General features: G+C 43.4%; 1 protein-coding gene across 1 annotated transcript in view; it reads right to left on the bottom strand.

Annotated features, from left to right (window-relative positions):
* The window catches only part of LOC144447954 (tyrosine-protein phosphatase non-receptor type 21-like), a 148,098-nt gene that overhangs the window by 86,896 nt on the left and 46,875 nt on the right, over positions 1–14,327 (bottom strand). The window contains exon 6 of the mRNA XM_078138079.1: positions 5,010–5,168. Within this exon, the coding sequence (XP_077994205.1) occupies positions 5,010–5,168 (159 nt within the window). The remainder of the gene's footprint in view (positions 1–5,009; positions 5,169–14,327) is intronic.

Here is a 14,327-nt window from a genome sequence, read left to right as displayed (position 1 = left end):
AAGCTCCAAAACATAAAAAAGAGAACAAAATTACAGTAAGGAGTTGATGATGCACAAACAACTACAAAGAAATAGACAGTTCAATTACAACACAGGGTTTGAAATAAATATGGGGTTTGGAAAAGTGAATTAGAAGTAGAACAAATACTAAGAGAGATGAAGAGCCCAAGTGAACAAGCGAAAGCAAATTTTTTGCAGGACTACTACGTTATCAATTTTACTAGTCCTGTGGGATAGTGACTTTTTTACTCCAGTGTCGAACCCTGCCAAGTCAGGCTTACAACGGTTGCATGGCTTCATACGATACAGACTTACGGTTCGCGACTTGAACATGCTTCTCTACTGTACAAACAATAACAAGCAGAAATATTACTTTACTTATTATGGTTACTTCATTTTAACTATTTCGCTTTATTGTTGGATCATGAATGCTAACTTGGGCCCATTAGAATTTCTGGATGGCCCATTGAAATTGAAAATGGCCCATTCATTTTTGCTGGAATGGGGCCATTGTCACATTGAAACTGAAACTGTGGTGTGACACTGGATCAGATTCAAAAGCAATATTGCTGATACACAACAGACATCATAAGGAAATATACAATCTATTCTGAATTTCATAGCATTCGAAATCAAAGAAAAACAAGAACAGACAAATTGCATTTGTGTTGGCTGTTGTCCCCACGTACCATACGCATTTATACAGCCCCCCCCCCCCTTACATTAAAAAAAAATGCTATTCGGAATTGTTTCTGTTGATGAATGTATGCACTACAATCTGTTTGATGAAATTATTGAACACTACATTTGAAATCCTGAAAATCTGACTGGCTTTTGAAAATCCTTGCCTACCTATCACAATAGCCATGTTTACTTCGAGTGTGAATTATTATATAAACTAACCTCATTTGACGTCAACAATAGCAAAGTTTTCATTAGCCGACGGCTACTATAATCCTTGAGAAATGTATATGTTTGTAAAAAGGAAAGCTCTGGATCTCAGAAGTAGAGAAACTGAGTTTACTATGTGGATGGATTGTAGGCCGAAACGTCAACATTCTATGAAACAAGACTTGTTATCCTAACTACATATCATTTGAACATGTTACATCCAGTTTGTAATCGTGAGTGCTGCATGTGTTTTGTACACAATGAACAATGCATGTATTACATCCAAAATGCACGGGGACGGGGTATACAGTTGGCAATGATTTCGAATGAGTTCCGACAGCTATAGAACAAAAACGATTGCGTCTTTGCTGTTTGTTACAATGTAGATTGAAAGTTGCCACTTGTGACCTTTCAATAAACCTGTAAAAAATATTGAAATGGCGACGCACTTATCACTTGTCAATGTCGGCAATGTGCTTTGTGGACGTCGGCAATGCCGGTTTTTTATTGTTCCTGTTAACATACTATCAGTTAGAAGGATAGAAAGTTTGATCTCTCCATAATCTAGTGGGCGATTTTTTTTCCCATGACATCTGTTACTATGTATTTCGTCAGTTCAAAATGTGTTCACCCGTTGGTATACGTTTGGTCCTTGAGATCATTACACGTTTGGTCCATGGGATCATTACCGCTTGTAAACAAATCGATGTTGTGTAATGATCAGAACGCAAAATAGCTTGTCCTTTTCACCAATGTCTCTACCTTGCCATGTGAACATTTATCACACACTTTTTACACGTTAAAATATAAATAGTGACAGTGAAGGAGATTCGTGTCCGTACATTTTGTTCTGAACACGTAATGTTTTTGGGGTCACTATTACGACCTATAACGTCGAAAAACGCCACAATGATGAGGACAAAGGAAGATGAACTCATCATCTATTGTCTGTTATTCATGAAGTAGAACACCTAATTATCACACGATTTCCGTAATGAAGGGTCACTATGTGGAGTTACCGGGCGGAAAACGTCGCTACCAGTCACTATGGGCACTATTGATTTTGACAAGAACCCTAACTGCTTTAACTGAGTGCCGGGGATAGACAAGGAGTTGAAAGTTTTGGCTTTGGCGTCCACAGTCTCGGCATCAGTGTCTAGGCTGGGGTAACCAATCCATGGGTCAGTTGTGTGAGTCTTGTATGCACGAGACCGACTTTTTAACCATGGAAAATGACCAGGTTTTAACGCAGCAGCTTTATTGCCCTCGCCTAAAACCTGTGACGTTATTTTGTCCAGTTGACCTGAGTACATGGAAGAAAGTGGAAGAGTAGACGGTTCCTTGACCGGTTGAGACTTTTCCATTTCTTCAAAAGCCATGCAAAACTCCGACTTCATAGTGGAAGCTGGCGGAGGCTTAGGACAACTGTCTGGGTACCGATTGTAAACCCATTGAATGCACTCGTGGAAGGAGAACTCCTCATCACGAGTAGGGGAAGATGAACGCAAAGTGCCCACTACACTGGGGGTATCTGGTTCATTTCCCCCAAAGGAGGCATCACTGGGAGCCTTTAATGACATTTCGTCTATGTCTCTCTTGGCTCGATGCTTAGATCGAACTGGGGAGACCTCCTGTTGACTGGGTACACGCCTGGGTGACCTCTCACTGGAGTACCGATCAAAACGTTCAGAAGAACGCGACCTCGAACGGTTGCTCTCACTCGGCTTGGAGGACGAAGAAGATTTCGAACGTGAACGGAAACTCCGCCCTCTAGGGATCGGAGACTGTTGGTTCGAAGGGGAATTGTCTCTTGACCTCTGCGTTCTGAAACGTCTGCGAGAACGAGAGGGAAAATCCCGGGTAGGAGACATGAAATCATGCTGTGTTCTCCTAGTAGTAGGCCTTGAACCCTCAGCCCTGTAATAAGCAGGGAGGGATGGCCAGGGGTACTGCCAATACTGCTGTTGCCAACCAACCTGAGGATTAAAAACACCCCATGGTGTTTGAGGAGGCAAACCAAAGTCACCAGAAAATTGCTGTGGATCAGAAAAAGCACCACCAGTAGGCATTGGCATGAACTGGGGATTCCGAAATTCAGCTCTGGTTTGAGGGGGATAAACCCTCGCACCCCTATACAAAATGGAATCGTCCAGACCACGCTGTATTCTCTCCCCAGCAGACAACGTTGGCCTAGAACTGACATCACTAGAATTGGCAATTTGAGGACGGTTCATACTCTGATCGACCCTCAAAAAATTACCCAGATTGGTATGTAAACCAGTCTGCGTACCCTCAATACAATCAGTCCGACTAGCTGGCGAGCCTGAGACTGGAAAGGGAGAAGGTAGTGGGTAGTAGCTACACCAGGCTCAGTTACGTCAGAACAGGAGATCTCTCGACCGACTGAACGAGCTGGACCAGCGCTCGACTCGGAAATACTAGTAGCCTTATGACGATTAGAATCAGTGCTGTGACGACTCGTCAGGTACACTAAACCTTTCCCCCAGGGGAGAGGGAGAAGTGACCGCTACTCAAGGAACGTTACTAGGGGGTGATAGCTGTATAGTGTCTACGGTCGTCGAGCCCTCTCCGAGAGGGGACCGCATACCACTAGCACTACTACCCAGTTCGTCCTGAAAAGGATGGTTTAAAACAACAGAACTAGAAGAAAGCATACCTGACTTCGGTTCCGCTGTGACGGAAGAACTTACCGTTAAAGTCGAAGCCTGTACACTCGCAGGAGTAGTGACAGAAGCCTGGGTGGCACTCGCACTCGGCTTAGATGACCGTAGTTTGTCTGACTGTTTACCTAGTTTACGCCAATTTTCATCGGACCAACTAGAACAAACTTCACAGGGTTTGGACTGCGAACATGTCCGACAAGACAGACAAACAGAATGACAATCCTGCTTAGGCATGTCATGACCACAAGCACCTTTCTTCTTAGGTTTAGTCATGACGAAACGAATGACTGAAAAAACAACAACAAGGTAAGGCAATGACGTCCGTATATAAGGAACGTCTGCACGGAGAAGAAAAAACACACAGTAAATCTCAATCACAAAGAGAGAGACAATAAATCGACACTTAGCTGTAATCCTAGGATCTTTAGGATAACCAAAGAGCCAACCAAGTGGAAAAACCAGTGTGTATAATGGAGTTGGAGGGAAGGTACTTGAAGACAAAAACAATATCAACACTCGTACCGCCATGCGATAAAAGACACAAGTACGCATGCGCTAACTGCCACTTGGGCGGGAGACTAAGCTTACCAAATATGGAGCCAGGTATGGAGGAGGGGGCGGGGCCAAAAATTTCTTGGCATGGATTGGAGGAATTAATGCGGGTTACCCATCAGTATTTTGCCAACAGGTAAGTATCATAGCCGAACAGAAATGAATATTTTTACACCTAATTTGCATATTACTCATGGAATCATTGTATGCTTAATATTTCTTCATCTATACATCCCCAGATGCATTCCCATTAAATTTCAGCCTAATCTGCTCAGTGGTTTTGGAATTATAGATTTTTGACCAAAAAGACACATTTTTAGCCCTAATTTGCATATCACTGATGGGACCATCATATCATGAACACTTCTTAGTAAAAACACCCTGAAGAATGTTTCACCCAATTTCAGCCCAATCTGCCCAGTATTTTTTGAGTTTAAGTTTTTTTTACACCAAAAATCACATTTTTTGACCCAAATCGCAAACCGATTGTAAGATCATTTTGATTTGAACAATTGCCCGACTAGACACCCAAGGTAATGGACCCATCAAATATCATGGCAAATTGGTTCAACGGTTTTTGACTTTAAGATGTTTACACACACACACACACACACACACACACACATCCATCCACACAGACAGACAGACAGACAGACGCTGGGCGATCCCTATAGCACTACTGAAGCTCAGTTTAGTTGTGCTAAAAAAATAAATGGGCTGTAAATATTTTGGAGTGTGCCAGAGTGTATGCATGCGTAAACACTCTGGCATACTCCAACATTTTTATATCATCTTTGTGAGATGTTTAATACTACTAAATTCTCTAGACATACAAATACTCATTAGTCGAGCATCAACAACCAACTCTTTTCTGAAACTGACCTTTGCTGGGTAACTTTCTTGTCCATAGCTATGTAACTGTGATGCTTCGGTAATGTATGCTAGCTCAGCAACATCTGGGGGCATTCCCTGGTGGTTTCGATGCTGATTGGCTACTTCCTGGGTAAGTTCAATCAATGATTCACCTTCATTTGTTAGATTCTACACACAGAAAAGAAACATGAAAGTAAATACAAGTACTATACTTTTATTGGTCAGTCTGATATAATCAGTGAGTTGCCATTCAAGTGAACTTCAGGATAGCGCCATCTAGCGATTTACAGAGAAAAAGATGAAATAAAAAAAGATAAAAAAATAGTGCCAATGGCATAGTAGGACAACGGTGCAGTTTTTAAAATAGTTTATCCACCTGCTGATCCATACTAGGTATAGGTGTTCATTTGCTGAATGATTATCCGGTTGCCTATCCAGCCCTGATGTTATCTTTGCAATATACACGATCATTTGGCTGTTGCTATGGGCATGGTCTTGTCGCTAGGCACATTTGCATACATTTTTTGAATGTTCAGTTGTCTGTTAATCCCTGTTATTTTTGCAATATATGGAAGCATTTGACTGTTGCTATGGGCGTGGTCTTGTTGCTATTCACATTTGCATACACTTTCGAATGTTTTTTTCTGTTGTACAAGAATCCCTGTTGTTATTTTTGTGAAATACACAATTGCTTGGCCCTTATGAGAAGCATTCAGATTAAATCTGGTACTAATAGTTCTGCATTTTTGCATAATAATAATCTTTTCGGGCCGGATATGGGTTTTGCGGTCTGAGGTCGTATGGCGGAAAGGCCCCACTTTAGGTGGACCTTGGAGGTCCACAAAAAACATATCCGGGCCGTAAAGGTTTTATCATATACCTCTTGAAGCGTCCAAATACATTATTTTGCAATCAATAATTTGGACATTTTTAGAGAAAGTAAGGGATATTATACTGAAAATAAAACGCCATTCATTGTTAATCTCAACACATGTCAAGGCCTCATCACATGTATAGCCTGGCAGATTGACCAGTATGCTCATATCTCGAGCTCCTTGCATGTACCGGTACGCATCATTCAAGTCGCAGTAAATACACGAAAACAGCTGCCAATGCACACAAAAAAAGAAAATATACAACACAAAATTATTGTTAACAGGTTTGACATTTAATAAATGATTTAAGGTGGTGGTAAAGGCTAGGGCATCAGTTGAAGTTGTATATAAAAACTTCATAAAAACCTTGACGCAGTCACTAGAAACTATTTTTCACAAGCAAAAAAAATCCATTCATACTTAGAGGCACTACACACAGATTAAATATTCCAACATTGGAGAGTTTTCTGTGTAGCTAGGGGGTTTGATACGCCCTCTATGAGTGAAATGAGAAATTCATCCATGCCTATATGTAAAGTTTAACTCTTTCACCACTATTCTCCCAATGGGACTGTATGCTATCCACTAGGCCCCTCATTAGCATACACATAATAAAAGTATGAGTGAGTGTTATGTTATCAAATTGATATAAAAATACTTAGAATTGCCTAATCTTTGAAAATTAGGTATCATTTTCAAGCCAAATAACAAAAATTACAACCAAAACGTTAGTATGGGCGTCGGTACCTCTCACAAGATTGCATAAATTTGCCGACATTCAAAAATTCAGACGTAAATTGCTGCCGGTAGCTCAAATAGACGGAAGCGGGAATTTGATGCTTACACATGAGTCAATGTGTTCCCACAGCCATACACTTGTATTCAACGATGTATTTAGAGTCAAATTCAGTCGAAATATCCAAAGACAGTGACATAATTTCTATCGTAGACCATGCTATGGGAGCCGTTAATTACCTCCGCCATGTTTAAATTCGATTTTGTTGGCGAAAAACGCACATAAAAATTACGATCGCTCGTTTTTTGGGCCATACTTCAGTTACCGTTCACTGTCACGCATTCAAAATGGCAGTATAGATAAACAATGCTAATACGCATGTGTGGAACTAGTTATGGCAGCAAATTTTGCAGCAATAGCTGCCGTTGAACGGTTTTACGGCGATGAAGGTGAATGAACTTTGGCGTCCCGGTATACCGGGTTCTTGTGGGCGCCCTAGCGCGTCCCGGTATACCGGGTTCTCGTGGTGAAAGGGTTAAAGACATCTGAAACGATGGTGTAATACTAATAATAATCTGACGGCATTTCGAAACACCACTTTAAAAAAATTTGCAAATAAAACTGTCATCGGATATGAAAAAAAAAACTTACTCGCTGCATAATACTAATGTGTTATCGTCTTTTAGTACAAAATGTCATGTTGCATAATTACTAGCCCAAACTTCCAAAGCTTGGAGTCCATAGGTTACGCGTTAACGCATTCAATGATTCATATTTTGGTTGATCGTAACACAAATTTGAAAACGCGAAAATTGTTTGACGGATGGCAAAATATTTCATCATGTGGGACACATTACTCAGTTTTTTTTGAAGTATTAGGTAAATTGACTGCAAACTAACTTCACAATTGCGAGTCAAAACTACTGGAGTCAGTCTAAGTACGGTACTTCCGGTGACCTTGCACTGTACTTACAAGTACGCAATTTCTTGTGTTCAAGATTTTTCAATGATTTTCTATCCACACCCTTTGAAAGTATGAATGGCTAAAGCTCTTTGATGATGAATATTATACTTGTCCATCTGTATTTGCCAAAAACAATTGGCATAGACTCGCCGTGACGTCAGTTGCCAACATACAATCAGGCAACATGTGCTTTGACGCCACGTACGTGTACTCTCCCCCGATCGGGCCGGCCTTCGGGTACAGCGACTTGCTCCGAAGTCGAGCGTACTACTACTACTACGTGGTAGCGATATACCAATCGAGTCAAGTTTTTGTCTAGTGATAAATTTGTTTGTCAATGACGTCTGTCAAAATCAATATTATTTAAACTATCGTGAAAAAGATGTTTTTATCGTGTTATTCTGATGGAAATGAATGTCAACAGCAATTTACAGAGGCTGAGATATGCGGGCAGGGGCATGTATATGTACGTCATGTCAGCAAAGACACAACTGCCAAAAACTAACTAATTTGACAGAAGACATGTTTATTTGTACAAAACTGTCGAGTCAAAATTGTCGTTTCTCCCGAAACTAATTTCTGTTGAAGGAAAGATACTCACCTAAATATTCTTACAATAGGATTTGCTTGCAATTCCCGATGCTTTTCCAAAAAAACTTTATTAATCTACCTCCTCCTACAATTACTGCCCTCAACGTTGGAAGACCAGTTGCGCTATGGAACACAATCTTAGTCCAGAAACCCAACTAAACTGAGACAGTGGGGAAGGAGGGAGGGACTGTTAGGTGAGTATCTTTCCTTCAACAGAAATTAGTTTCGGGAGAAACGACAATTCTGTTTCCGGAAAGATACTCACCTAAATATTCTTACAATAGGATACAGAATTTGTCACCAGCTAGGTGGTGGGTGTCTCTGTATGACCTGTTAATGTGATATTCTGGCTAATGCTAAGTGGACCTAGAGTGGCTAGATCCTCAGCATGGTCAGACATATCCCGCAGATAATAGCTAATAAACGAATTAGGAGATCTCCACGTGCCTGCTTGTAAAATGTCAGCCACTGGCACGCCTGATCTGAGGGCCCATGAGGCAGCAACAGCTCTTACTTCATGAGCTGTGACTCTGTGAGGAGATAAATGATCCTGTTGGGCTTCTACGTAAGCCCACTTGACAGTATCAACAATCCATTTAGAAATATCTGCTGGGGAGCAGTCATCTTTAACTGAAGGGGGAAACGGGATGAACAGCCGAGTCCTACCCTTCCTAAATGACATAGATCGGTCTAAATACCAGCGAAGTGCTCTCACTGGACCTAGAGTCCGTTCTACTTTGTCTCGCCCAACAAAGTCATCCAATGACTTGATCATAATCGGATTAGGCACTGACCCCAAAACCTGGTTCTTGGCCAGAAATCCTGGTGCAGTATGCATTACTGCTGCTGTCCGAGAGAGATTAAAATGACCCTCACTAATACAGAGGGCATGGATTGCACTACGCCTTCTCCCAGATGCCAAGGCAACAAGAAAAACTGTTTTAAGAGTAAGTGCTTTCAGTGACACAGAACCCATGGGCTCGAAAGGGGGTTCCTGTAACACTCGTAAAACCAGTGGCAGACTCCACTGTGGAACTGTTTGTCTAGAGGGAGGACACTTAAGAAGGAAGTGGCGAATCATGTTGGAGAGGATTTTGTCCTGTCCAAAATCCTCTCCTCCAATACTTTTAATGGTGGCTGCAATGGCTAACCGATATACTTTAATAGTATTGGGAGAGTACTTTTTTTGTGACAAAAAGAAAAAGAAGGAAGTCGGCTAACTGCCTGTTAGTGACTTTGACAGGACTAATCTGTTTTCTGTCACACTAACTACAGAAGAATTGCCATTTCTCATTGTATGTAGCCAGTGTACTGGGTCTCTGAGGTCTGGCAGTAATGGCTGCAGACTCTCTAGAAAAGCCTTTCTCCATGAGGGATTGTTCGACAACCAAAACATGTGAAGATGGAACATCTCTGGGTTCGGGTGAATGATGTTCCTGTCCTGTGTCATTAGATCCTCTCTCAGTGGGATTTTGAGAGGAGGAGCAATCAACAGATTGAGAATGGTTGGGAACCATGCCTTGGTGGGCCAAAGAGGTGCCACTAGAAAAATCATTGGCCCCTCTTCCTGGATTTTCCTGAGAACTCTGGGCAGCAGAATGATTGGTGGAAAGGCATATGCCATTATCCCCTCCCATGACATGGAGAGAGCATCCACCGCCATTGCCCTTGGATCTGGTACTGGGGATACATACATATGTAGTTTCCTGTTCTTGTGTGTGGCAAAGAGATCCATTGATGGGCGACCCCAACAATGGAAAATCTGATCTACTACACTCTGTGGTAGTTCCCATTTGGTTTGTCGTATCCGACGCCGACGGGACAGTGCATCGGCTATCCCATTCAGCCTGCCTGGTAGGTGTCTGGCTATTAGCGTAATCTTTTTGTCCTGACACCATAGCATTAGATCCCACAACAGATAACATAGAGTTGGGGAGACTGTCCCCCCAATTTGTTTATGTAAGCAACTACTGTTGTGTTGTCTGAGTGTACTAATATGCAATGCCCCCTTACCAGAAACTCTAATTTCTGGAGGGCCAGGAACACTGCTTTCAGCTCTAGCCAGTTTATGTGGTGACAGCGTTCGGTTAAATTCCACCGACCTGCTGTCATATGACCTGCCACATGCGCCCCCCATCCCTCGTTTGACGCATCGGTGAATAAGGAGATGTCGGGGTTGGGGGGTACGAGTGACCCCCCCTCAATAAATTCACCGTGTTCAGCCACCAGTTGAGATGAAGCCGAAGAGAGGGACGAATAGGGATAGAAGTCTGCAATGGCTGACTGGATGGGCGCCAAAACGCTAATAGGTACAACTGGATCGGGCGCGCTCTTAGTCGTGCCCAAGGGGTGATGTCTATAAATGAGTTCATCATCCCCTAGAGAGATAACAGACTCCTTGCTACTATTGAGCGTTGTAGAAGGATGGACCGAATGAAAGTTAACAGTTTGTTGATTCGGTCCTCGGTTGGGCAAACAACTCCCAATTCCGTCAGCAATCTCATTCCCACAAAGGTCATGTCCTGGGTGGGAGTCAAACATGATTTCTCTTGACTGAGAATAAATCCTAGACCTTGGAGAAGATCTGTCGTCATGGCCACTTGAGTGGCTAGTACGACCCGTTCCTTCCCCCTCAGTAACCAATCGTCTAAATAGGGGTGTAACAGAATTGATTGTTGGTGTAACCATGCCACTGGCACTGCCACCACCTGTGTAAACACTCGTGGTGCTGTTGCCAGAACGAAGGGGAGAACTGTGTATTCGTAAACCTGTCCGTCGATTGCAAAATGGAGGTACTTGTAGTAGACAGGGTGAATAGGTATATGGAAATAAGCGTCCTTTAAATCTATGGACGCCATCCAATCGCCTGGCTGAATGGCAGCCAACACCGCTCTGGGTGTTTCCATTTGAAACTTGGGGACTACAAGATACTGATTGAGAACGGAGAGGTTGAGAATTGGTCTCCAGCCTCCCGACTTTTTGGGGACCAGAAACATGTGGTTTAAAAACCCTGGTCCCTCGTTTTTTAGGTTGACTGTACGAATAGCAGCCTTTTCTAAAAGACCTTGAATGGCCTCCCTTAAGGCAAGAACCCGATCTGGTTGCCTTGGTAACGGGGTAACTATGACCTTCGTGGACAGTGGAGGCTGTGATACGAAGTCTAGGATGTATCCGTCTCTTACTGTATTTAGCACCCAACTGTCGGATGATATTGCGGACCAGTTTTGTGCATAGAAACGGAGTCGTCCCCCCACTGGACTTTGCTGTGCTGGTGGGGGGACAGTGAGAGTGGTTATTGGGTCAGGAGTGCTGAGCACTCCCTGACCCCCTACCTGCAGAATCCGAGAACGGTCTGGGCATGTTGTCGGTCTTAGGCTTAGACACATTACCTCGTCCCCTACCCCTATTAAAAGTCTTGGACTTGTAAGGAACACTGGGTTGCTTGCCTCGTCCAACAGGCACTGGTCGATTGCCAGCTTGTTTTGCCCTAGGCTGTTGTACACGGGGTGTAGGAGGTTTATCCCATAGTAGGCGTTCTCGCTGTTTAGCCTCACTGGCACGTGCTGCTAGCGCAGTGAGACGACCATCAAACAGACTGGTTGTGGCAATAGGAGCTAAACGAGCTTCCTGTTTCAACTCGGAAGACAATGAAACAGATTTGCGGTTCAAAAAGGCATCCCTCTCCATTAATTGGAGAGTTGTATACTCTCTGCAAGCAGACTCTGCTATATGAGACAAACCCTTATCCACAATCTCAATAATTCGAGATACTTTAGGACTATTGAGATTTACAGCCTGAAGTTCTTTGAATAGAACAGCTAGGAACCAGTTCAGTGTTGATGTTACACAAAGTTGTTGATGTGCCGAATCACCCAACTTTTTAATGTGAGCTTTGTCTATATAGACAGCTCTGAACGATGATGGATCCTGATCCACTGCATCCACATCACCATCCAGTGGGGGTGTGAACATGCTGGTTGTTATGAATGAGTGCGGTATGCCTTACCCCCATAACGAAACCATGGATAGGCCCCAGCTTGTAAGGCTGTATGGTCCTTTCCACTGCCGACCACTTCCTGGTAAATCTTATCATGAAGAGGCTGAACCAGGGATGAATAAGGCAATGACAAGGGGGTTGACTGGTCTTTGGGGTTGCTAGCCCGTAAGGCAGCACCAGTTTCAGACAAAGGAGGAAGAACCAAATTAGGAGGGGTGCACTCAGCTGGGAAGTGTGAGTAAACCCACTGAATACAATCCTTGTATGCAAACACTGGTTCTTCTTCCCTACATGGGGAAGAGGCTCGAGAGATTGTTGGACTGTGACCTCTTGACCTCTCTTCCTCCCCTGAGGATTCCCCAAAATCCTTGCTATGAGATGCTGCAACTGAAATAGCATCAGGATCAGTCATCCTCTCCCTGTGAGAAACACGTTGATAACTTAAAGGAGTGGCACCCCCTGTGCTCATATCAGATGTGGGTGCCCCCCCCCCCCCCCCCCGCACGTGTTAATTCTGGGTGGAGAGCCGCTACAGCCTCTAAAACTGCCTGTCTAATGACTTCTGTATCAATAGAAGCAGGCTGATGACAAGCTGAACGACTTGCCGGTTCTGGCTGTTGGTGGCGCTCTACCCCATGCCGGCTCTCGTCATAGTAAGCATGTCGACGATCCAAATCAATGCGTCGTTCATGGTCATATTGACGTCGGTAATGCCTTCTGTCACCCGACGGTGATGTCGATGATGAATGTCGACGCCTATACCTTTTAGAACGTCTATAATAAGACGATCTAGAACTGGGTGACTCGGAACTGGAAGAACGATAATGCTTTCGTTTGTGTGACCTCTGACCTAGACGTGATTTCTTATGTCGAGAGAGAGACCTACCTCGCCTGCTTTTATAGCGACGAGGACTGTAATCTGAATGAGAAGATGACGAGACCGTACTATCATGACTCTCACGTCTCCTCCGCCTACACGGGGACGGAGAACGTGACCGTAAAACTGAACGATGTCGCGGTGAAAGACGCACAGACACTCGTTCATCACCAGGCATTGGTAATACATCATTATTATTAGTATTACTTGGCGTATTACCTAACAATGGCTCTCGAAAAGTCTTTGTTCTCATAAAATTGGAGCCACTACCTAGACTGGTAGACAAGCAGGGAGCCGGTTCAATACCGTTACCTTGACTACCGACACAGGCAGATCGCGTTGAACCAGTGTCAGACTTGCGATTGCCTATTAACGGAGAGTCGTTACGATCAGACTGGTTGTGAAGGTGCTGAGTTAACGAACCGCCATTCACCCCAGTTGACGTAGAGGTACTAGTTTCGCCCTGAAAAGGACGGTTTTGCCCAGTCGGTGCAGTCTTACCTGTTGTTGAATCTGAAAGGGAAGACATAGCATGGCCTGCACCGGCTGGCGAAGTACTAGACAAAATGGACCTACCTTTGCGACGCGTCTCCTAACTATTACCTTTGCCGTGATCAACGCTCGAACCGAGCTCGGCCCACAATAGCGGGTCCCACGACATACACACAGTGCACGGAGCATCGCTAGAACACTGCCGACAATTCCGGCAGACAGAATAGTCATCCCGATTTGCCATAGAATGACCACAATCCCCTTTCTTCTTACCCTTAGGCATGATGATAGGGAGAAATAAAAAACAATGTATCAATAAACGGTATATAAGAAAGGCGGGTAATAAAACCGCCCACACTACCACGATCTAGAAAACGAAAATCTTCACAGAAAAAGTGAAGAAAAATCAGCGAACAGATTTACAAAAAGGTTGCTAGACAATATATTGTCAACAAAACCGCAAACCACAAAAATTCACTGATCAGCAGGGGAAAAACACCGGGTTTCTGGTACACTAGATAACACTACGTGTTTCACACTGTGTTCCAAAAAAAGCAACTGGTCTTCCAACGTTGAGGGCAGTAATTGTAGGAGGAGGTAGATTAATAAAGTTTTTATTGGAAAAGCATCGGGAATTGCAAGCAAATCCTATTGTAAGAATATTTAGGTGAGTATCTTTCCGGAAACAGAATCATAATTTTACTATGTGCATTGAACTTAGTTTGATGTAACACATTCTGGTTGTTAGAGTTTCTCTTTCGCTTCAAGTTCCAGAGCTTGTTGTTTGTACATGGT

Source organism: Glandiceps talaboti, chromosome 2, assembly GCF_964340395.1.
Source record: "Glandiceps talaboti chromosome 2, keGlaTala1.1, whole genome shotgun sequence".
NCBI lineage: Eukaryota > Metazoa > Hemichordata > Enteropneusta > Spengelidae > Glandiceps > Glandiceps talaboti.
Note: the sequence above shows the minus strand (reverse complement) of the source record. Positions and strands in the feature narration are given on the sequence as shown.